General features: G+C 40.1%; 1 protein-coding gene across 2 annotated transcripts in view; it reads right to left on the bottom strand.

Moving 5' to 3' along the window:
• Positions 1-25,770, bottom strand: part of RANBP17 (RAN binding protein 17) — a 156,160-nt gene that overhangs the window by 10,606 nt on the left and 119,784 nt on the right. The window contains exons 23-25 of one of the 2 annotated variants that reach the window (XM_086758784.1): positions 20,282-20,496; positions 18,974-19,112; positions 12,268-12,434 (exon numbers count right to left, since the gene is read on the bottom strand). In XM_086758784.1, coding sequence (XP_086614910.1) covers positions 12,268-12,434; positions 18,974-19,112; positions 20,282-20,496 — 521 coding nt within the window. The remainder of the gene's footprint in view (positions 1-12,267; positions 12,435-18,973; positions 19,113-20,281; positions 20,497-25,770) is intronic. The other variant, XM_086758785.1, reaches the window with a different exon arrangement.

The raw sequence follows: 25,770 nt of genomic DNA, 5'->3' as shown, positions 1-25,770 counted from the left end.
ACACACAGAATTTTTTTGTTTGTTTTGTAGGTGGAAAATACCCTATTGGTAGAAACTGGGGCAAGCTCAAGTCCTTCTGCTGACTCAGGCAGAAAAGAAGATCTCAAGGTGGGGAAAGAGACATTAAAAAGGAAAGGGGTGGGGAGCAGATAATCTATTTTCTACTTAGTTCAAAACAGCAATCTTGCCTCTGTTCTCTTATCTTAAACATCGGGCATCACTTTATCTGGTTCAATAATGTTTCTCCTGACATGTTTGTTCTTTACCAAAGGAACTATTGACAGAACAGGCAAGAATAAAGAACTGTTCTTCCAATAAATTAATTCTTCAGAGCCTCTCCTCCTTCAGAGCCTCTTTCTTTCTTGAGTAAAGGAAGAAAATGTTGGTCAAGATAACCCTCATTATGGAAACTTCTAAAGGAAGCTAGAAAAGAAGCTGCCTTCCCATTAACAAGGCTTTTTTTGCTGCTCCATCTTTTCAAAAGAGAGCACTTGCATCATTGCAGGTCCCAGAACTAATTTCTCTCTCCCGTACGTTGGGATGAATATTTTATTTTGCTGCAACATTTTAACATAAAGAACATTATGTTAACATCAGAGACAGCAGTATGTATTCCTTTACAAAAGATTTAGAATGGTCTAAGAACACATAGATCTTTTAACCAAACACTCAGCTGGTGAGAACACTCTGTTTTTCCATACAGATCTGAAAAAAAGATTCAGATTTTCATTGTTTAGCATAGAAACTTGGTAGGTTTTTATAGCTCTAGCTTCAGACAGTTCGCTCTTAATTTAGGAGCTGTGATTACTAATTTAAATGTCCTTTGGACTTCTCAGTTCTTTCATCATCAATTCTTCCTATATCAATAAATGGATCATCATTTACTAATAATATTAGGAAGATTTAAATGCTCCAAGATTATTAAATAACTTAAATTTTAATCTGTTGTTTTAAAATATTTATTTTACTAGAAAGCCTAAGTTTCAGATTGATATTTTCCACATTCAGAGCTAAAATTTCCAAATGAAATAAGAAAATTAAAGGCTTTATTTATAATGAAAGTGAGAACCAGTCCATTACTCCTGAACTAAAAGCATTTTAACTGTCAGAAACAGCAAATCAGTTGAGATTTGCAATACATAAGCGTTTTAAGAATCACGTCTTGTCTCCCTGCATTATGAAATTATGCTAGACCAACAGAAAGCTTTAAACAAGTTGTTCCGGAGCAGCAGAAGTGTAGGATGCTGCTGCTGCAGCTGACGTGGGCAGCCTCGACCTCCAGCACCGAATAATGGGCCAAGTTACCTTACAGCAGCTTTCCTTCTGGACACCCTTCTCAACTCTCTCGTGTCCTGTTGCTAGTTTTTGTTACATGTATAGGAAGAGGGGATGAGTAGTGGAAGGAGGGAGGGTGGGAGAAAGAGAAGACGGCATCAGACAGAAAAAAAATCCAACCATGGTGTCAAGCCAAGGCATCCAGGTGTCACACAGCACACATGAACAGGTTTATGCCTCTAGCTGATGGACTGAAACACCATTTACGTGTCCGTACCCTTCACAGTTTTATGTTACATCCTGCCAGGAAAGTCTTTTCTCCTCATGCTCAAAAGGGATGGAAAAGATGGCTCTAAATGTGAAAAAGGAAGCGTTACAGGGAGCATGGAGCTTGGCATTTCCCTGGGTGTCTTCAGAACCGGCCAAAGGGCCATGAGCATGGGAGACTTCACTTGGAGTAGATCCAAATCATGAACCAGCAGAAATAATAAACTGAGAGTGTACTAACTTATGCCAAATCTGGCTTTGTAACTGAAAGAGAAACTTGAGCACATACCCAAAAGGATACATATAGGATGATAGCTTAATGATAACGACAAGCACCTGCAGCGCACCCATTAAATTTACTACACCAGATCCACTGCAGTTCTCTTTTTTCCATGGCCAAAATAAACTAGTGTACGTTAATAGCAGAACAATATAGACGAGTAGTGCAAAGTGGACTTTTCAAAGCTTAGGCTAACTTTCACCATTGCCTACCTTCAGCCAGCAGGGAACTGCCTTTCAAGCCATTGACAGGTTCACAAAGCAGACGTTTGTGACACGAGCTGTTCCCAGCGAAACATTCTGCCCTGTACTAGCATGTTTCCAAACAGTAATTTCAGTATCTTCCCTCTAATTTGAGGGCACATTCTAACATGACAGAACATGTTCTTTTCAAATCCCAGTTGCATCTGAATTTGTTGTGTGAAGGACTACGACTCGGTCCAGTCTCACCCCTCAGAAACGGGCCCATCTAGCCCAACGGAGATCGCGCTCCCGGGTGAGCTGGCATCCATCAGGGATGAAGAAGAGATGCCAGCTGGCTGCTGCAGACTCACCTATAGCGACGCAGTAAGTCTCACAGGACGGAGCAGTTTCGCCTATAGTCTAAGGGCTGGCTGTATTAAATGCTGGAAGCAGAACAGTTAACTGCAACAACACTGAAGACGCCTGATGAATGAAATACCTCCTCTTTCTGCAGGGAGGAGGGGATACATTTCATTAATTATTACCTTCCAGGGTGTGCTGACTTGCTTCTGTTTGTGCCGAATTTCATGTAAACCCTCTGTTGAATGTCACATACTCAGATGCTGCCTGAAGTGCTAAATTTTGTATTTGGATATCTGGTGTAGCTGACAGATGTTTACAAACTCGTGTATCTGCACAGCTTCTTTTTGCCTATCCATCTGTGCTCCCTGATAGACAGCAAATTATTCCACCTCAGGCTGGAATAATTTAAGATTGTGACATCAACCCCTAATCTGCATTTTTTAGCAGGGAACATTCAGAGATTTTCAGTTACAGACACTAGAGTGTCATTTTAAATTAACCTAAGTTGTTTATTTAAGACTCAGCCATTTCTAAACAAGTGGCTGTAACTATACCGTATTAGAGCTGTTTCTAAAGATGACAGAACTGGGATTAACTGGGACTTTTGGAACACACAACCTGCCATAATTTGTAACACAAACTTCAGGTTGGTTTGGTGTAGAAGGCTGAGCTCTTTAAAATCCCTATAAAAATGAATACACATTAATTATAATAATACCCTCTGCTTTTAGCAGTACATGACAAAGCAGCTAGGCTCAGGTCTTTGTAAATCCAGTTAGCCTTATCTCAGAAGCTGATCCTCAAGCATTTTTTCCAGTCTGCATGGTGAGAGCCTCTCCCTTCCTTGTACAGCCAGTATTGTCTGAGAGGTGACACAGAATAAAGTCCATGTCCCCTACCAGCATCTCTGACCAAATGACTAGTTACAGGTTATTTAATCCTCTTGGGAGGAGAGAACAGTAGTTTCACCTAGAACAACGCCTTCCAGCAAGAGTCTGTCTTCAGGAACGTAAATGGTCCTATGTCTAAATCCTTCAGTCTTCCCCTTAACTGACGCTAGGGCTTACAGCATGCATCGTCATTAAATTCCTCAAACATAAGCCGTCACCCTTTCCTTCTCCAGCTGCTGAGAAATTCACCGGTGCCTTCTCTTGCATCAAGTGCTGGGAGTTGATGCACAAAAGCATCTGGGAATATCTAACGGTGCACCAGGATTTCAGCATAGGAATTGATCTTTGCCTGCTGGATCATTAGCTTTCTGCAATCTCTACTACAGGAAGCTCTTCCAAAATGCCAGTGAAGTGGGGAGGGAAGACAAGGTCACAAAATGCTAATACTGGAAAAAACAAAATCATTTAGTATAAAACCAATTTCAGGCTAATCTCAAACTGAATCTACACAAACGTTCTAGAAATGTAAAAATCCGCACACGGAGGGAAAGGCTGAGCATGAGGTCAGCCCTAAATCCTTCATCCCAGGAACTTCAAGGTATTTCACACTGTGCGTGCATTTAATCCCTGAATCTGAACTAAACTCATCCTGACATTGAGTGGAAGTGCGCTCAGTGCAACCCTCAGGTATGCAAACCCCACATGCCAAGAAGCAGCCCTTAAACTGGGCTTAAGCTCGCACTCACTTTCAAGTCAAGTCCAGCCTAGTGTCTACCACATAATCCACCTGGCCTTGCAGCAACACTAAGATTTGTAGATCCCTTACAAGAGCCCTGATGTTGCTTGCCCCAAGGCAGCTGGGATTTGCAGGCAGCTTGAGCGCAGGCTCAAACTGTGTGGATGTCTGCCAGCAGCAGACCCAGAGGCATCCCCCTCACAGCAACAGTAATCGGTAGTACAGCGAAAATTAGAACCAGGATAATGATTTTACCCATATTTACCTTAGTTTAGCAGGGATACGGAGGTAATCAGCAAGGATAAGGAAGCAGGCTGGGCTTTTAAACCACACCTCGAAGGAAATAAAGAGTAAAAGAAACCCAAAGCTTGGCTCTAACCGCCGTTCAAGGATTGTTCTATACAGCAAAGCTTTACTGGAGCAGAGCAGCACAATAGCACAGAACTTAAAAACCCTAGTCCAAGTATTAATGACCACTTGCCTAACAGATTTCAAGCCTCTTCTGTTTTCAGACTGTTCCTAAATTGATTCTAATTTCTTCTGTGGAACAATTAACCTGAACTGTAACCAAAGCTATTGTAAATAAACACAAAAGACAGATGATGAAGATGGTAATAAGCATATTGCTACTGCGTCCTGAACAGTCACCAACACTTCTCAGTGAATACCATCTTTCACAACAACAACAAAGGATAAGAGCACAAGGCTATTTCGTGCAGTCATCAAAACAAAATGCACTGAATATTATATTTCATACTAAATACATTACCCTGGCAGTTTGACACTCAACATTTCAATAGATATTGCATCTCTCTAACACTCTCCCTGAATTTCTGCAGATGGACTTTTAAGTATCAATGGAAGATTACTTTACTTGTCACGCTAAAAAGATTTTAAAGAATGGTTGCACACACTTCATTTTTATTTTATTTTTTTTTTTTTAAAGGGAAACGAACCATGAGTTCAGAAACACAGTTATACCGCAAGGTCAAATCCCACGTCGTGTAGCAGTCCTTTGTGTGCAGGGCTCTTTCTACAGCTAAACTGTCTCGTCTGAGATGTGCCCAGCAAAGCACTGGGAGGATTTGCTGAAGTTAAACTAAGCTGACTGAAACTATGCTAAGCTAAGCTGACGTCAACTAACAGTGTTCCCAAATCTCATCAAACTGTTGTGACATTGGGACTTTAAATAATGTATTTTATTTTTAAACTGTGCAGATTCCTGTACACATGTAAATACACAAGAATCAATTTTCAGTTAAAAAAACCCAAAACAACAAGTTGGTTTTTTTTTTTCCCCAATCAGGGAAGAGAAGTCCCAACAAACTAAGTTTCTGGATCTCATTATTTCAGAAGACACCCTGAGCACACAAATAGCTCTCCGGATCACAAAAAACCAAAACCAATAGCAATTTGTTAGCCTAGGAAAAACACAAACTTTGAGGTTCAATTGCAGAGTCCTGAAAATCGGAAATGTGCCAAGGTTAGGTGGCACACGTATTTAATGCATGCCAGCCATGAGAAAGTTTTCTGTAACGAAACACGCGATACACGTGACGCATACCTTTCCATTTGCTCAAAACGAGCTCCGACTAGGTCAGGGTGCTCAAGTGCCTCAGCAAGCACCGGATCTCTACACAAGCATCATCTCATCCGCTATAAGCTTCGATGGGCCGCTGCTATCATATCCAACGGCAATTAAGCATCCTTGTAAGCTGTTGCTATTTTTTTTTTTAAATGGGGGAAGAGGAGGGTGTTTGTTCACTGAGAGAGAGTTTCATTACTCAAATGGCAAACCTGCCAGTAGCAGATCATGGAATGGATTGTTACCTTTCCCTATCCATTTTGTAAAGATATTGCTTTCTTTCCAGACTGCAAGCATCACTTGTAACTGCATTTTGAATTATAATGTGAACTTTACAAAATTATTGGTGCTATTCATATCGCTAGTTAGATTCTACGGAATGGCAGTATTTTTTGCCCTTCCCCAAACCAGCACCTCTTACTGTTTTATATAAAGCAACCACGGCCAGCAGAAATCGAACATTTCCCAGTAATGTAAAGTATTACATTGCACCAAGTAAACAAGGAATAAAACATTTTTGTACTTCTCCTTAAACTCATTTGCTTTTCGAAAATATTTATGCAGCACAGAAGACACGAGGCTATTGAGAAATACAGCCAGTTCCTCCTCTTTAATTGAAACATTTATGCTTTTTGTTCTGCTAGAAAAAGCAATGAACAGTAATAATGCAAGATAAATATACAAGAAACTTATAGATACGATTGTAAAACAACATCATCCTAATGTTTTCATTTAATTACCCTGAAATGTATTCTATTTAATATTCATTACTCAAAAGCCAATTTAAAACAGAAAGAGGTGAAGGGACTTATTCAGAAAGACGGACTGTCATTCACTGCAATAGTTATCTAATATACAGAAGTTAATAAAGCAGATTAATCTACAAGTCCCTTTAAGCCATCACTGAGTTTAGAACAACTGCCTCTTTGACCTCTAACCCTCCCGCTGTGCACCAGTAGCAGGTGCCAGCTGCACTAAAATTATGGCTGCCGTGTTTTAAGGCAAAGTCTTTTCTTACTTTGCTTCTGACCAGCAGCTGACCCTGTAGGAACGATTGTTTCATGTGCTGGCCTAAAGGCTACATAAACCAGTAAGGGATAAACAAAAGCATACATACACCAGCTGCCTAGCCCGAGGGTGCACATCCAACACTGACACCTCTAGCAGTTTGTGCTGCAAGCCACATCGCCGCTTTTTGTTTCCGTAGATGAATTCTGCACAATACCTGCTACTTTGCGGAACTAAACTTCTCTCCATCCCCAGAACTGTTTGTGTAAACTACAGCACAGCTTGGATGATTAAGAGGAGCTTCCCAATTTGATTTAGCACCATTATTAAGAGCGTGAAATCTTCAGATACATCACTAATGATGATTTATTTTAACATTAAAAGTCTTAAAATTAAATTACTCGATTCACATGACAACGAATCACAACAAGGCTTTAAACAAAGCAGAATTAGAGAAGACACTAAGCTCATTAATACTTTTGATTTCTTAATTGACAGCACTCATGCAGCGATAGCTATACATTTAGCAATATACTTGAGACCGAGGCTGCTGCTGCCTTTATACACGCGCAGTAAGAAGTACGTATAAAAGAGAAGCAAACGTATTTTTCATTAAGATAAGATGGCTTTGACATAGTTATTTTGCTGATACAAATTACACAACCGCAAAAACAATCAGAGTAATGATGAAATGCAGTTATGTACATGGGAGACTACTAGTGCAAATGTTAACATATTTAAATGGGTTCCCTTCATTAAAAAAATTATATATGATATTAAACCATCAATCAAATCGAAACACTGGAGTCTAAACGTATTGTCACTGGTTAAAATAAATGACTTGGAGACTGAATTTTGGCTCACTCAATATGGTGCCTTTTCTGTTGCTTAGCCACCCAAGTCTCTGCTGGCTTGGGCTACAGCTGGTACAGCTCCATCCCGTTCAATTAATAAAGAAAGTTATGATAGTATTGGATAACATTTTTAAATTGTGCTAAGAGGCTGAAAACAGATGTCCCAATGAAAATCTCCCTCACTGCTGCATCAAACCTTTCAAGGCTCAAGCCAGCAAAAAGCTGAGCACTCCAGTCCTGATTCAGCTGAGCCTTTAAACACATTTAATTTTAAACACAGGAACAATCGCACCTGTGGGTTTGATCTGCTCTTAAAATTGAGCATATGCTCACACACATGGCTCAAGGTGCTCAGGTACTCAACACCTTACACAACTGCTCTCTGTCAGTACAGCTGAGATTTCTTTTTGCGATGTGCTTATATGCAAGTGCTTCTCCACGAGCCACGAAGCACGCATGGTAAACACATCTCCTCTTCGGGTTTTTATTTCAGTTACTGTGCATAACTCCACACTAGCTGTACGTGACACTAAGGTTTACCTGAAAAACTAAAACATCACCAATTTTACTATATAAAAGGGAAAACAGAAAGCAGCAATTTATAATACATTTTTATTTTAGTAATGCCACTTGATTTTTCACTGCCACCAGCATCTTGACATTCTGTTTCACAATTGCTACACAGTGCTGCTGTGCTGCTTCATTTAGTGCCTCGTAGTCACTCGGTGAAGTTCTAAGTCACAAGCGCTCAGCTCCAGCGAGCAGCCTGGTGAGGTTTCACCTATTGCCATCAAGCTACACATCCTCCTGTTACCGCAGTACTGCCCATTCCACCCTTGCTCCCTTCCCATCTACCTACCACTCCTTTCCTAGAGATCCCTCTCCAGTCCATGTACTCCATCATGTTCCCATATGGCAACAAACACCAGCTCTTCCCACATCCCTGACAACTTCCCCTACTGAAGCGCTCCCCACACATCGCCCCCAGAAATGCTGAACTCTCAAGAAGGGCTCCGCACGGGCATAACCTCATACGGCAGCTCTCCACCAGAACCGTTTGCCGCTGCGGGCCCACCGGGGCTGAGAAGCAGAGTGTACCTGCCAGCAGCCAACCGGCCCAGCCACAGGCCAGGAGGCACATGCCTTCTGGTTCCCGGCTGGCCATGCTGCGGATGCGCGCGGTGCCGTTCCACCTCGGCAAGGCCAAACAGCGCTCACCACTGCCCCGACACCAGTGAGTCGGAGCTTGCTTTGGCTGCACACTGCGTCGTGGCACAGAGGCTGCGTGGATCTAATCCAAATGCTGGTACGATGCGCAAACTTACCAACACACTCTTACTCTTATCCACGCAATCCTCCTGGAAACAACGCACAGAATGTAATCACCATGTGATGCCCTCCCTCATTCGTTACCCCTACACCTAACGCACCTCTCCAAGAAACTCCCAGGCGAGGAAGTGAACACTGAAATGTCACTGAAATCCTGTTTCGATTCAACCAACCATTAATCCCCTTCCACATCCAGCACAGAATTATTTCAACGATGGCTAGGCAAACAGAGTTCTTTATGTATCATGCATGGCTCTTAAGAACATTTGTCACAATTACAGGTGAAAGACACTACAAAACTGATTGATTTTTGGAAAGAACTAACGTGAACAGTACTTTGCCACACCAAAATTGAACTACGAGCCTAACGTATACAATCCACCAAGATAAGCATTAACAGAAGACAAAGGCAGCATCTTAAAACCAAAAATTACACTTGCATTTATTAAGTGGAAGCAAACACTGGCTTCATCTGTCAATCCCAGAATAACAGGATAAAAAAAAGCAGGAGCCTTTTAAAATTATTTATTAAATGCTTATAACACGACATAATGTAACAGCAATAGTTGAATGTAATAAACTTAATACCGCTTTCTATCCGTATCTCTCAAATTACTTTACACACGTTAATTCAGTTTAGTTGTAAGACACCACCATAAGCAGTTGTTTGCAGATTAAGCTCTAAGTAGCTCGCCCGGGGGGAACAAAGCCGGTGGCGCAGCAAAAAGCAGGCCCAAAGCCCGCTGTTATGCTTTGAAAGGATGCTGTAACCTGCACCTTAACGTTAAGAAGTCGTTTCATTTCCATGTTTTCTCTATTGTACAGTCACATCTGCTTCTGTGAAAAACAGAGCTGCTACAGGATGTATCTAAGCAAACAAAGCAGAATTAATAGGGTTTAGCCATGCTAAACATGCAGCTCTGCTAGTCTAGAAGCTGGAGGCCCCAGCCGTGGGTACACCGCTACTGACCGACCTGCGCTAAGGTGCGAACAGCCAAGGAGGCTCAGCTATCTGGCTGCCGACAGGGAAATAACCCCGCGGCTCTTGCGGGTTTTGTTGGGAGGGAACACCGCGCCCCGCAAGCTGCCGCAGCCCGCCGGCAGGGGGCGCCCCGCCCCGCGCCCCCGGCACCCACCGCCCGCCGTCCTGCTCGGGCCCCGCCTCGCGCCCGGGAGGGCGGGAAGCGGCGGCACCGCGCCCGGCCCGGCCGAGGGTCCGCAGCCCCCGCCCGGCCGAGGGGCCCGGAGGGATCCCGGTGTCCAGAGGAGAGAGAGGGGCAAGCTCAGCCCCTACGACCCGAGGCGGGCTGCTCCCGGGTGCCGTGGGTAAACGGCAACTACCCAACGACTTCCAGACACCCAGCGTGGAAGAAATGTTCCAACCAGTAAATAACTGCAGTTATCACTGCCTCCGTTCAGTTTAAAGAGCTGACAAACCTCTCCAAACTCAAAGCACAATTAGTCATTAGGGTCTAGTTTTTCAGCACTGTTAAGCGATTTGTAACCCATTCCTTTTAATAGGGTTATGCATTACTTAACCGACACAGATGTCTTGAAAACTGAAACCGCTGGTTATGAAGCAGCAACCTTGTTCATTAGCCTCCATGATAGTCAAATTCATCTGTAAAACCAGTGTTTTAATGGCCAGCCGATGAATAATCAATGTCTCACTTTTCATCCGAGTGTGAAAGTGAGAATAATCTAATACACCGTCCCCCCGGTAAAACGCGAGGCCTTGGGTTCCATTTCTATTCAGGGCTGATTTATAACCCAATGGAAACCTGATGTAAACATATGATCAATGAGTCCCATCATTGCTGATAATAACCCCCAGCCGGCCCACTCCCTCCTCTCAAAAGCCATCCCTTTAGGCTATTAGTTTTGTCCAGCTAATCCTCTCTACTATTTCTGCCTGCTGCTTTTACCTTGGCCATCCGTTCAGTCCAGCAGACTCAGAAGTAATTTTATACGCAGCAGAGAGCGGGTGGAATTGATTTTTCACTCAGTGCTCAGTTCCCATCTGAATAATTATCAATTTTACTGCCTCATAAAGGGAAGAGTCAAAATTTCAAATCAATTCAAAAGAGCTTCTGAGACTACAGAAACTGTGCATGAGAATAAAGGTCAAAGTTGTCGGTGACCTCAGGAGATGATGTCAGGTATTAGTACACTGAGTAGTTGACATCAGAGGCACTCAATATGATATGACTAGTGCTAATGCAAATCATATTTATGCTGACTGCTGGAGACCAGCCATTAATATTTAAAAGAGTACGTGAAAGCCTGCATTCAAAATAAATATAACGTATTCCGCAGAATCTGGAGTTAATAAAGACAGATCACCGCCGAGTCATCTGCTGTGAAGTGAAAGATGACTGCGTATTAACAGACAACGTATTACATCAAGATTGCCACAAATGCGGGAAAGTCCAGAGCCCAGGTTGCTGTTCTGTCCTTCACATTCACATCATTGCACGCACGATACAATACTGAGCAATCTGACACACTCAAATGCTGACTTTGTTGCTAGTTTCCATGAAACCCCTATTAGGCAAGTAAAACATAAGAACCTGTAATATGACAAGGGAATCATCATATTCTGATAACGATGTCAATAATAAACATCATTAATATTCTCACAATATGCTACATACTGCCAGGAATAGATTAGCTACCATTAGTTACTTTTCACCTTCAATTAGAACAGTAAACAAATGACAACAATAACTGTGGTGACTGTATGCCAGGCTTTCCCAAATGACAGCACACCTACTAGAGAAACACACAAATGACCACGCTAGGCATTTGCATTTTGTTAATAACTTCCATTTTCATTAAGAGCCTCCAGACCTGTGAAAAACGTCTCCTGAAAGGGCATCTTTGCAACTGCATTAGGAATCCAGAGATTCTTGTAAATATGCATTTTTAAATAGTTTAATGAGATTTTAAGGGAATGTGGCACAGAGCAAATGTGGAGATACGAGCTGATCTCCTTGTAATGTACTTGGGCCGTGATAAACCTCATGGAGCTGGGAAGGGAAAATATCTCCTAAGCACTGCAGCGGCCACTTCCTTTTCAGAAGCATAAGATTTAATTTCTATTGTATTTACCTTTAACAGAAAAAAATCCCACTGAGTCACCTACTGCAAAATAAAATATTCAAACTCAATAGCATACAGCCATTCAATTTACACATTTCATTACTGAAATGTGTGGTTCAGTGCCAGAATTTGTTCCTCTTCCCCTTAAAATACTTCAGAGGGCTTTCCTTCCCATTTGTCTACAGAAATGTATTGATGATCTTACACACCTCCTCTTACAAGTAAAAATGAAACACCATGTTTTAAGATACTGTACTCAGGGTTGCATACCAGCGGAGAGAGGTTTGTTCTGTTACTAAATAGCCAGTGACACCCTGGTCTTCAGTACCTGAAGGTCTGAAAACAAGCAAAATTCAGAAATGTAATAATATCCCAAAGAAAAGAATACTAATTCACCTGCTGTAGAACTTCGGGGTTCTGCTGCATGAAATGAAGCAATCTCTGTCCATCCTGTGAAATCTCTCTACATCTTAGAGTCTTCTTGCCTTCTTTTGCGAGGTGCTTGAAGAGGTAGCTGACAATGTAGTCTAAACTAGCGCAACAGCTGGAGGAGACGATTGTATCTGCATAAAAAATGACAAAGTTTTGAAATTGCTTCCATAAAATATCAATTAATAATGACATTTTGTAGTACTCTGACAGCTCAACTTTAATAATCTCTTTGACATTAGGCTAATCGATACATCGACACCACTATTTTTGATACACGAGTTGACCAGCTTGGAAGACTTCATTAACACACAGCGGTATTAAACCTTCCCTTTTGAGTAACTGGGTAACTCCAGGTCCTAAAAATCCCGTGAACTCCAGTGAACTTAATTCATTCCTGTATGAATGCTTCTGCCCCTCTGTGTACTGGAAAGTATGGGATGAGGGTGAAAATTTTACTGGTATTCAGTTTTCCATTCAGAAAGCTCCAGATTCCTGGAAACTAAAATTCTATTTTGATCTCTGTACTGAAGAGGCAAGGTTAAATCAGTGGAGCCATTGTCCAGATTTTTCTCAAGTAGTATTTCACAATGTTTCTCTGCCCCAAATAGCTTACAATTACTGTCAGGTGGCAAACAATGAACAAGGACCATTAAAGCCAGTAAAAGGGTGATTGCAGAACAGCCAGTCAGTCATTTTGCTTAACAACTAATAATTCAAGTTGATTGAAATACATTAAATATGGCTGGCACCAGCACAACAGCAGTCACTGACAAATACTTCATAAATGTCCCCAAAACTGAAAGGCATGACAGCAAAGGACTGCTGAAAAGCAGAAGCAAAAGCCACTTCATATCTTTACTTAGTGTTTCTATAAGTAAGGGAGATTAAAAGCTTAAACTTATTTGCAGAGTAAATATGCCTGCCTGATTTATTAAGTTATTTCCTTGCTAGGTGTTGCCTGCTGTGCCGCTGCTGTGAAAGAGCATTCTTATCATCGTGCTGATGCATGGACGTGAGCAGAGCGTACCGGTCCTTGGTTCTTCTGCACGCTTCTCTCATTTTCCTCTTGAAAACAGTGGTGCACCCTTCCTCTTACCCAGCTACCATCTCCTTCTGACACCTGAGATGCTCCTTGGCCCCAAAACCAGCGGCTGCGACTTAGACACTTCAGACTGCTGCCTCCCGGCTCCTGTTCTGTAATCCTGTCCAGAACCACGCGTTTACACAACTGCCCGTTCCTGGCAATACCAACACCAGCTGAAGCTCCTTGTATCCATGCAGTGGTTTAACCTGCTGGGGCCAAGATTCAGCCCCGGCTGACACTCTCTGCAATTTCAGACTGAGTGGAGCATTTAGGACTCCATCCTGTTGCCACCGACTTCAGCTAGAACATGTCCAGGCCTTTTATAGTTCACAGTATTTATTGTAGATGGGCCACTGGAGTAAGGGATGTGTGGGGGTTGCAAAAGGAATTAAACTGTTAAAATGCTCATTCTGAGGGAAAAGGGATTACAAGGATCCAATTAAATGTACCTTGAATTCTTTAAACTATGCTAATTTGGAGGCCTGCCAACCTTTCGGTGTTCATTTAAACACATCCCTCTAGACACTGAAGTATTTTGATCTGTGTCTGTTTAACTCCTTAAGCTCTGTTAACAGAGACTATTAACCCTTTGCCATCTAAAAAACTAATTGTATTTGGCTAAGAGAGTTTTGAAGTAAACACTGAAGAAACATTTAGAGGCAAAAAAGGTACAGGTGGTCTCCTAAGACTTGACCTTCCAAAGCAACCAGCTGACTTAGCAGCAGAAGTTGAGCTTCCCAGGACTGAATTCCACAGGGCAGGATCTCAAGACACTGCCTGAACAAAGCTGAGTTCACAGTTAGGAGTTTTGCCAAAGTAAAGACCACAGAATCTGGCACTCATCGCCTTGTCAACCAAAACGGTCCTGCATATCAACTAGAAATGCAATTCATGGTGGAATTGAATCACCATCAATAACAACAAGTGAGAGATTCAAAAATACATATTTCATAGGAGGGCTCTGCTATATTTCTAAACCAGTGCTTAACTCTATTTCTTTTTAAATTGAATAATACAAAGTAAATCACTATCATCAGTTTACAAAACAGCAGTAGTTCTAAACATGCTGATACTGTACAAGTAGATATTTTACATTCGACAGTAAGTGATTTTAGCAGGACAGTAGACAGGTCTACACTATCATTTGCTCATGAGAATCTGATATGAGTGTTAAGAGCTACTTAAATTTGCCCATAACTATATATCAAATATGCTTTCCTATGCTCATTTTTCCTTTTGATTGCAAGGATATAAAAGACAGAGAGCGTCAAGCAAACTCCCTTGAATGACTCTTTTGGGCATGTGGAACCTTGTGCTGGAGCAGAACAGTGTTCTCACTAAATCTTAGCGAGACAAGCCAGCCAACCAAATAAATATAACAAAAAGAGCAATGAGGAGCTACCAATTCTGGGCTACGGACAGAAGAAATGGATGGAGAAGACAGAATAAAGATAGAATAATAAAAGAAACAGAGATAAGAGCTTGGGATAACCAGGAAAAATGCAGTGAAACCACATTTCTCATTTCTGGTCAACTCAGCCCTATCACCTGTGAACTAACCATCTGGATCCCGAAGCAAGCAGGTTGTGGTTACAGAAAATGCCAAAACCAGCTCCATGTGTGTTAGCGCGGATCCAGGGACAGTTCAATAGTTTTGTCAGACAAAACTGAGCTCTCTGGACTCACGTGCTGGCAGGATAGGTGGTGGTGGTGGGCAGGGGACAAGGATGACGACTGTGGCATCAGTCACCATCACATTCAACTGTCTCTTTTAGTTTTGCTTCTCCCTGCTTCTTGCTGGGGATTGGACTAGATGACCTTTGAAGGTCCCTTCCAACTCTAACCATTCTATGATTCTTTGCCAGTATGCATTCGTTTCACAATTTGGGGGCTAACTTTACATGCACTTTTCAATTATCTGGGTGTTTTTGCCTTATCAAGTAACTGGAAGTTGAGCATGTATGTTAGAACGAGTTATATTTAAAAAAGCCAACAAAAACCCAAACATCTTGAGGATGCCTTTTGGTCTCAACAATATGACAACAGCATGCTGAAGGGGGATTATTTTTCAACAGTTTAATTACATTGCTGAATCTCTGCAAATTAAAAGATTTTGGTTTGTTTTTCACATAAAGGCAAGGAGAGGGAGTTAAGTGCTATTTTTCCTGTCCATCAATTGCTTACAGTTCAGTACTGGCATTATTTGCCTTTGAGACTAAACCTGGAAAGTAAATGGATTTAGCAATTTAACATCTAAATTAGGCAGCAAGACAGAAAAAATGTTTTACTTTTTCCTCAATGAATAGCATACTATACTATTAATCATATGAGAATTAGAAAAGCTTTGCAGAGATTAGTGACAACATGCCAGGCAGACTACATTAAAAGGCTCTGATCCACTGAGTCAGCTGTGAAAAAGCCAGGTAAACACTTTAGGAGATAACTATTGGAGTGTTTATCCTTGCAATAAAAGCTTAGATGAGGGCTTCCATTATAGCTGATTTACAGCTAGGGGCTTCCAAAGGAAGACATTCTTTCACAGTGTTGATAAAGTGTGGAATCAAGCAAGGTATTTACTCAGCAACAGAATGAACACTCCTCAGAAATAAACATTCCCCAAATCCTTATCCTACAGCTGACAACTATGAGAGTCTCAGAGGTTTCACATATGTGAAGGGAATAGAGGAAAAAAATCAGATACTTTTTTCCTGTGAAAGAGAAGTGATCTCCTGGTCTTTAATTTTTAAAATAAAAAAAAGACAACTATTTCATTTTTATAAACATTTCTGAAAATGACTTGTATGCTCTAATCAGTTTAAAACACAATTCCCCCTCAGACGGCTTCTAGCCCTGAGCCCTAGCATTCTGAGGTGTTCTTGTGGCACTAATACAATTTGGTGAAAAAGGCAATGATCGGATCTACTTACCTGTTTTCCAAGGGCAGAAGGATGTATGTGACCAAGTAACACAGAAGAAATCAATTTGTATTTATATTTTATAATTTGTAATGCCCCATAAACAAAAATTTTAAAAGGGAGAAAAGATTTAGAATAATGAATCTTAAGAAAACACGGTAACAGATAACTAACTCTTTAGATAATTACAAATAAATGAGTTAAGAGCTACTAACTAACCAGCATAGTTCATCTGGACATGTCATCATAAGAATATGGAAAATCATTCAGTTCATTCCCAAAATAAAACTTCTTGAACACAAATGAGGAATGTAATGGCTTTCTTGATATGTGCAGTATTAAAAAAAAATTAGGAAAAATAATCAATCACTTTATCACTTCAACTTGAAAGGTAAAAAAAAAAAAAAAAGCATTTTCCAGTTGACTAATCACAGAGAGTTAAGTATTACTTTTAACATGCAAGAGACATTCACAGAGATCAGAGGCTGCACAGACATTTGGCCAGAATTAAAAAAAAAAAATAATAATGTTTTGGAAAGCTAGAGAATGCAAGTGGAAAATGTAGGAAAAATACCACTGGGATCCTAGAGCTGGTGGCAGGAACCAAATGGGACCATCCTGCAGTCCAGCGTCTGGCCGAAACCAGGGTCAACATCAGACAACCTTGTCCAGGATCTGGGAATATCTCCAAGGATAGATATTCCACAGCCTCTCTGGGCAACACAGAAACAGCCAGGTCTTACTGACAGATTTGGCAAGTGTCAAAGACTGAAAAATTACTCAAGTTTGGAGACATCAGAGTAAACTGAAAAAAATGAACACAAAAGTAAGCATAATAGCTTTTGACAGACTTCATCAAGCCTTCAGTGAAGTTGAGTGAAGTTAAAAATTCCTACACACTTTATTTTAGTCTCATATATTTTCATTTATTTTAGGTACTTTAAGATGAACTGAAGGAGCGCATTGGCTAAGCAAGTCTATAGTTTAAGAAGTGTGGGGAAAAAAAAAAGTGAGCTGTTAAAATTTTTGCTGATACTTTTCTCAGCAGATTATCAGGAATGCCATCAAATGGAAGTTTTCTAAAAAGAAAAAAAAAAACTACCCACCAAACTCTACATTCCTAAAAATTAGTAATTCTTCATGAGTAAATTCCCAGATACCTAAGCCACAAAAGTTTAAAGGTGAAATTGGAAATATATGGTTTTCTTACTCCTCCTCCCCACCCTGAACAAGAGATCAACACTTTTTGAGAGGCAAAAATAAACATAACACATGAAAGCTGAAGCTTATATAGCTTTTGCATTTTCTTCTCTCTTCTACGTGAATTCAAATCAGGTTTCCTTGAGATAATTAAAGTGAACTTGGTATGCTAGTGAATTATCAAAATGAGTATCTCCAGCATCTCAAATGGAAGGGACGTAATGTGGAGTGGCAACAGAGAACAGAACAGGGCTTGTTACGCTGGCAGCTGTCAGTCAAGCGAACCTTCAGTACAATCTATCCATCTGCAGATGGCGAACAGGCAGACTCACAGCAGAACCAGCCTACAGGCAGATACCGCTGCATCGTCATTATGGTGACAAAGTGCTCAAAATATCTGGGAAAAGGTGGATTTCAGCATTATATAATCAATTGACCTGAATACTTCTTCACCACTGTTGCTTAGCTATTCACTCCCTATTTTCTCTCTAGGAGTAAAGTTTCCTTCTCACAGCAAAAACCGCTGATTGTGTTTAACACAGCAAACGCTTGGCGAGTCTCAGTACATTCACGCATTCCTACGGGGCCTGACTGACACTTGGTGGCAATGAGAAACACCAGCTATTATAGCGTAACATCTATACACACTAATGTTATATGTTCCCTTTTTTTTTTCCTTAATAACCCCCCTAAATACGACTGTCAGGCTTTGAACAGCTTCTTAGTAAAACCTGTATGAATGCATGGCTTTCCTAGGTGATCAGAACGGAACTGCACAAGTTGGGTTTTCTTCCTCCTCTCTTCCTTTTCCATATTCCAAATGAGTTTAGGTGACTCCTGCCCCTTCAACCAAGCCACAAATATTTGGACAGTTATCAGCTAAAAAGCATAAATTAAACCATGCAAGAGAATGAAATGAAATGTAATTAGGCTGCTAGTTTTTTATTGTTACGCCAAGTATGCTTTTGTTGCACTGATTCTCCTCTAAAGTATATTCAGGAAGCACTGAATAAGTAGTTTTGTTTTTTTTTTTTGCTAAAGATACCTTTAAATTTCTCAAATCATATCACAGCTGTGCAGAACAAGCATTATTTATACAACAGCTCTGTTGATCAAATAAAAACAAACCCCAACAGATTCCTGAACACATTTTAATACATTTTACTCCTGACTAACAAATGTATGAATTTTCAGTACAATCCTAGTGGAGGCACATTAATAATTTTAACAATTCTGGCTTGTAAGAAAAGACAATTTAAAAATACTATCTGTAAAAACCTACCAGTTAGATGTTTAAAATAACGTAGCTCCATAAACCAAAATAGTCAGGTTCTTAAAATATTCAAAAGCCAGCATCTTCCACTGTCACTTGATATTCATTTTTTAAGATACAAATGAATATGCTTCTTTGAAAATCCTAGATACCTAAACACTTGAATTCTTTCTTTAGCCAGGTGTAAGTAATTCTTACCTACTGCAGTAAGTCCTTCAGATATTGAAGTAAGAATATAGATTAGGACGTGAGGTTCTAAACTGGTAATGAAACTCATGTGATCTTGGGTCAGACACTCCAAAAGTGGGTAGTAAGACTGGCTTAGTTTTCGATATTGCTGGAGAAAAAAACCAAAACAAAACCACGTTCATAGTAAATATAGATATTACCATCAACTAATATTAACAACATTAACAGATGACAGAAGAATGATCTTATAGTTTTTACGATGTGATAAATTCTCATTTAGCCATTAAGACAAAATATTTGTAGAGACTAAATATTTTCTTATCTTTGGTAGATTTCAACTTCTCCAATTTACTATAGGATATAAACTCATGAGTAGTTTAAAATAAGCTCAGGGTAACACAATGCTATCATGCTTTAACATTCTGCACAGCTATCAGTCTAGCAAAAGCCATATAGCGTTCTGTCCCGGGTGTCAGTTTGACAGGATTATGGCCCATGCCTTACCTCCTGCAGGAAATCTTATTAAAATTTATCACAGATTTCCACAAATTATCTCAGAGATGGACTTCTTAAGTGAGGTGTAACAGGCTCTGCCCAGGCAAAGGCACTTGCCATTGGCCCAACCAGCATCTTACTCTTAAGGACTCTTATTTAGGGCATTTATTGTTGGATGGCTAGGAATGTGCCTAATAAGCACACTTCATTGTACAACCAATATATCAATTTGAATTGAGAGAAACTTTTCAGTTCCGAGGACTTTATGCGGCAGGCATAACTCTGGGTATTAACTATCTCTAACGACCCCGAATTTGTCCCTTCCTGCAAGAAAATGACGGTTCTGAACTAAAGCGCCATGAAGAAAATGTAACAGTTCAAATTTAGGCTGATATTGCGCGAGATCTGTTGTCTTCCCACAGAGAAGTGGGAACATGGTGTACTCTAAAGTTTTAGATTTTATGAGGAATGCACAGAAACAATTTACAGACTGAAACTAATTGAGAGTGGCTGAGTACGTGAGGATGTGTTACAGTGCATGCAGGCAACCTCAATGCGTTTGCAAGTACGTAAGGGAAAAAAATTTGTATTTCTCTCTTTCATAACAAGCCTAGTTAAAATTCTGGAAAAGCTCCCATTTCACATGGCAAGTCTGTCATACCTGTATTTTTTGATGTCACTATATAAATAAATGCAAGTAATTGAACTGAAAACTGCATCTGAGCTGTTCTATATCCCTCCACCTCATTATGACAATACAAAGCCTGTGGTGGTGTTATTTCATATTTCACGTAAAGACTCCCATGATGAGTAATTGCTTACTAGCAAGTCACTGTGGGATACTGAAAGCAGCATTTTGACAAAGGCCTGAAGTACATTGTCAAAGTGGTTGTCCCCGTACAACTTGAAGACGCCAAAGCTGACATAATTTCCACATAAGGCAGATTTGAGTGCAGAGTAACAGATGGAAATGCCCTTGAGTTTCAACGGATAAACCTGATCTTTTGACAAAGTCCCGAGAGAGAGGATCTGATTACCTGTTTTCACAAAAAGAAAGAAAGAAAAACTTATATAAGCAGCTGCAAATCTAAAATATTTTGCTGGCACTATCTAAACCTTTTTTTTTTTTCTTTATTACTCTTTGGAAGAAAAAATTGTTTCTGCATTTGATGTAAAAGATCCATTAAGCAAGCATGACTAGAGCTTTCTTGCCACCAAGAAATTAGTATGCAAAATTTAAAATACAAGCTATGGAATTCCCGTCACTGATGAACAGCCAGACCACGACTGAGTCTATTAGCGTGAATTCCTTAATCTGAACAGCGTTGCAACACATGGTTTTATAGTTTCTCACGCTGCAGCAAAGCCTGCTTTTGATCCATTACCGTGATGGTCTCATGGGACGGTTGCTGATGTATACACACACTAAATATATCCCTCAGAAAACAAATATGTCCATTACAAAAGCCTCTATTTTACCAGTCACAGATGGGAATGACTTTTTAATTAAAATCCATGTTTATAATGTAAAAATAACAGCCAACTGTAAATATTTGCTGTTGCTATTAACAGGGAATAGTGACTTTAGGATCCACTGTGCAGCAGCGCAGTAGATCCCGCTGCAATCCTCTGCACAAATATTAATTATTCACAAGGCCTCATTACCAAGTTTCCTAAGTATCTCGTAGTAATTTAATGCTCATCTTCACAGCACCCCAGAGTTAGTTTGCCTTCATGACAAATTTTTTTTTAACCTGAAGTAATTAATGAAAGTGAGCTAAAACAGTGGAACGAACACAGCACAGATTAAATACGTCAGTTCTGCCATGAAGCAGCCTTAGTAGGTTGACCCCATCTGATGTCGACCTTGACAGGCTTGGCCTGCGCAAAAACCGAGTACCAGGTCTTCACTCTGTTACTACTCATCACTCTTGGTAATTTTAACTAGAGGAAAATAACACAAAACTGTACATTTTAAAAAAAGTATTGCTACAAATACAAGCACAATACTCTACAGATCAGATGCTTGGCTCACTTTCCTTCAGTGTCTAACCACGCTCTCACGGCTACGATGACAACTTGGATCAAGGAGTAACTGTACATTAACTATTTACAATTCCAAACATTGCCAGTTGAGAGAGATAGTTACAATGACTTAGTTTTCCTTTTAAAACAGGCAATTTAAAAATATCCCTGAAAACTTGCACTTAAATGGTGCCCCATTTAAGATATCCCAGCCAGGCCATCTTAATCAACATTAATCTTTTTTATAAGACCTGGTCTAGTTACTGAAAAGATGAGTGAACTTCAAATTCTGCAGAAAAAATAAAATTAAATACAAAATTCTGTCTGTGAGATGAAGTGGGAAGGTGCACAGAATTTTTGAAAGCCACTATGTAGACAGTGTACAACTCTCATGGCAAAAAGAAGACAAAAAGTGTACTGTAAGCTAACCTTACCTGGTCTTCTCCACGACTGAATTCTCTGCTGAAAATCTCTACTTTAATAACACAAATATGTATCAGAAATAAGCAAAGTTCTGGACCCCAGAAAGTAATAGCCTTGAGTTCATAGCTGAGCTCTCCCAGCACAACACTGGGAAATCCTCACTCCTTGCAGTACTTGGTGTAACGTGCAGCAACAGATGGAAAGAGCTTAGCAGTTGTCAACAAGGCAATTATGTACTTAATATGGAAATTAATTGGAAGACAATGGAAAAAACAGAATGATGAGGAAAGAAACTGAAAAAACCCTTGGAATGCTTTAGCCTGGGAACATGAATTCTTGGAGATATCCACTAGTGTTGATCTATTGTTTCTATTACTTTGCAAAAAAAAAAAAAAATCACCCAATAATTAAAACTTTACTGCACTGATCAGCGTAAAGCACTGAGCATGGGAAGGCACAACCCCTGCGCCCTCACGCTGCCTCACCCTGGCAGGCACGGCAGCAGAGGAATTCGGTGCCTATCCCTTCTAATGAAAACACCGAGAAGAATTTGGGTCTAGCGCAAGATTAAAAGCTGCTTTTTGCAAGTGGACGGAGTCCACAGAGAACTGTTCTGTGTTCATGGGCTCAGTTTAAAAGGGCCTAAGAGTAGGAACAGCTGATTTCAAATTAGCAGCAGAGGTGAAAGATCACATGGTGCCTGTCACCAGTGCCCCAAGCCATCCGCCTATGATTCAAGGGATGCAGTGCTAGAACAAAGACTGGTGTTTTAGCATTAGTTATTGAAAAAAATATGAAGTACGGTGCTACGCCTGACCAGATAAAAAAAAAGAATGATCTACTTGTAACATTTAGCAGGAGCTTCAGGGGAATATTTTTACACACTATGGATACTACTGAACATAAACTAATTTACTGAGGTACTTGGAATCAGATCAAGAACAAGTCCTGAGCTACTGAGGAGATGCTTACATTTATGATCTCTGCAGTGGAGGACCAAAGTATAGTTTTATAAACTCTTATTGTTAAAAGAAACAATTCAAAGAAATTAAATCAACATAAAAGTGACCTTTGACATGCTGCATTTGAAAATTGTGTTTGAAATTCATAGCTCCTGTCAAAAGGAAAACTCTGTAGAGACTAATCAGTGAAGTTTCAGTGTTACTATTGAGTTAAAAATCAAGTGAAAAAATCCACCTTGCACCAATTTCTTCTTAATGTGGGAGAAATTGTATCACACAATCTTCAAATATACTGACTTTCAAAATTCTCAATAATTTCTTTTAACACAACTTTTGGCCCTGCAATTGACAGCAAGGTCACTTAAAAAAATTTATAAACTCTCTGAGCCTCGGAGGTGATACAGAATTCTGGCATGAATAAGAAAAAGATTTTTAAAGATACTGGGTGAAACTTCTAGATAGGAAATAAGGGCTTGAATTTGGCCGACAATTTAAGCATTTCATTACCGAAAGACTCCTTCGTACGTAAAACAAAGGAAGAAAAAAGCATGCGTATGCAGAGGGGGAATACAAAGCCAGCTAAAATCCAAACTGGGATGCTCCGACAGAAGATAACATCGCCATGCCTCAGAATCCCACAGGCAATATGCACCAGAGCTCTTTGCACAGCTCATTCCCTCACTCCCTCCTAGATGCGGGAGCACGTCAGGACAGCAGCTTCCCTTTCAGCTCTCCCTCCTTAATTGCTTTTACAGTAGAAGCTATAATACAAAAATGATTTCCTTATGGCTGAGTTTCAATTTGAGCAGGGCTTGTTCTAGATTTCACTCCAATAAGCGCTATGTATAATAATACAACTAAATCATGTTTTAACACGTGTGAATTAGATGAAGATAAAAAAAGACTTTGGTGAGATTAAACAAAAGTGGTGAAAATTTAACACGTTTATAGAGAAAAAATGTTTTTTGCCTTTTCCCCTATTTTTATTATTCACCACTGCCCATAAAGACGACTTTGAATGTATGCTTTCCAGGCATTCAGAATGCCAGGGCAGTATAAAGCAGTGGCCATATATATAAAACTAAAGGAAAACATGAATCGTAAAGATGAGAGGGGGCTTCAAAACCTAATTTTTTAAAGCTTCCACAACAACAAAACAGGCATAAAAATCTCTCAAATCAGCACAACGAGCACGCATAGTGCCAAGATGAATTTGCCAAAAGAACTCGATTATGAAATCTGAGTCAGTAATGAAGAGCCATATATTCTGGAGCCTCTATCACGAGAGAGAGGAGAGCAGACCAATGGCAACCAAGACCAGTGAGCGCTCCACTTTTAGGCTAAGCTGCTGATTATAAATACCTGTTCTAAAGCAAGAATCAGTTTAACCAAAATTTTGAAGAACTGTTATTTCCATGAAGTTGCTGGCACTGAATGGATTACCACACTAAGTTTTGAAATACATGTTCTGGAAGCAATTTAAAGCTCATTAGAAATAATTGTGTCTGGCTACTGGAAAATGTGGTAAAATTTAATCCACATCCAAATGCTACCTGGGCTGTGAGAACAGGAAATTGTTTTGTGCTACTGTGGCTAACCTCATCGCTGACCTTGAGCAGTAACTGCTACAACAGCTGAAAGCTGAAGCAAAATTAAAAACTTACATCAAAGTATATCATGACAGAATATAGATAAATAAAAAGAGCATATTGAAAATATTATTTTTATGTCAGTCCCCTATAATGAAAGGGAAGAGGTTTACTAAAATGTAAAGAAACCACAAAACAAAAATAGATGGTCCCAAGATGCCTTGAAACATCATTCCTGTACAGCTGGGAGTTCAAAACACACAGTAAGACGACTCATACGTACAGAATTAAAAGTGAAATACATTGGGGATGAAGAATGGCAGACTATACTATTCCAACTCCTTTCAATTTTCTCCTCTCTGCTGTTTATTTTAAATCACACTACCATCAAAGTGGCTCTAGCCATAATGGACAAGACACAACACCCCTTGCCAAGCAGCTGCAGAGTCCTAACGAGGATAATTGACTACCTAAGTGCTTTCTGCATCCTACGCCAGTCTTTACATCTTCTGAGCATACAGCCTTTGTAAAGACATCCTAGAAATATCTTCAGCACTGTACCAGCAGCAGTGATAAATGCGCAGAAGGACAGGACACACCAGTGCTACCTGAATCACAAAGCTGCATCTGATAAGTAGAACTAAGCACTTGGTGAGGTGCTAATTTTAAAAAATACATATTTTAAATTTTATTCACTGAGAACTGAAGATGCTTAGCATACCTCAAAAACAGGCATTTTGGATTTTTTTTTTCTGCTTTGCACTCAAACACATTAAATCACTATGTACCAGTCTAGAGGAGAAAAGAGGACATGCTTTAGTCTAGAACTACAGAGATTTCAGCATCCACACTGACAAGCGATCACATACACTCACACCCCAGAAACACAGTTCTACCCTTTTCTTCCCTCTTCCCCCTTTTATTTTTAGCCCAAGCACAGATCTTACAGTACATATGGGTAGTAAATGGAGGTACTGCTCGGACATAAATCGACATCACAAGCTCTGGCAAAACTGAAGATGGAAAGGAGGTGATACGCTAGGTTATGAAATCTTGGCTTCTAAGTTATTCCTACGTAAACAACAGTAGAGGGTTTACATAAAACAAATCCACATTCAAGATTATTTTCATCACCTGAAGAAGCCTGTATTTGCAAAGTATCTGCGTATTGTCCAAAATGGCTTTGATCAGTGTTGTCCAGACTTAAGAAAAATTACCATTATGTCAGTAATCACCAGCGTGCTGTGCTCCTGCATTGGTGAGAAGAATCACCTGATGCCACCTCACTTCAGTTACTAATTCCTTGTCTGAG

This window comes from Chlamydotis macqueenii, chromosome 14 (assembly GCF_036417535.1).
Source record: "Chlamydotis macqueenii isolate bChlMac1 chromosome 14, bChlMac1.mat, whole genome shotgun sequence".
NCBI classification, from domain to species: Eukaryota; Metazoa; Chordata; class Aves; order Otidiformes; family Otididae; genus Chlamydotis; species Chlamydotis macqueenii.
The sequence above is the reverse complement of the archived record's forward strand: the minus strand, read 5'-3'. Positions and strand labels throughout refer to the sequence as shown.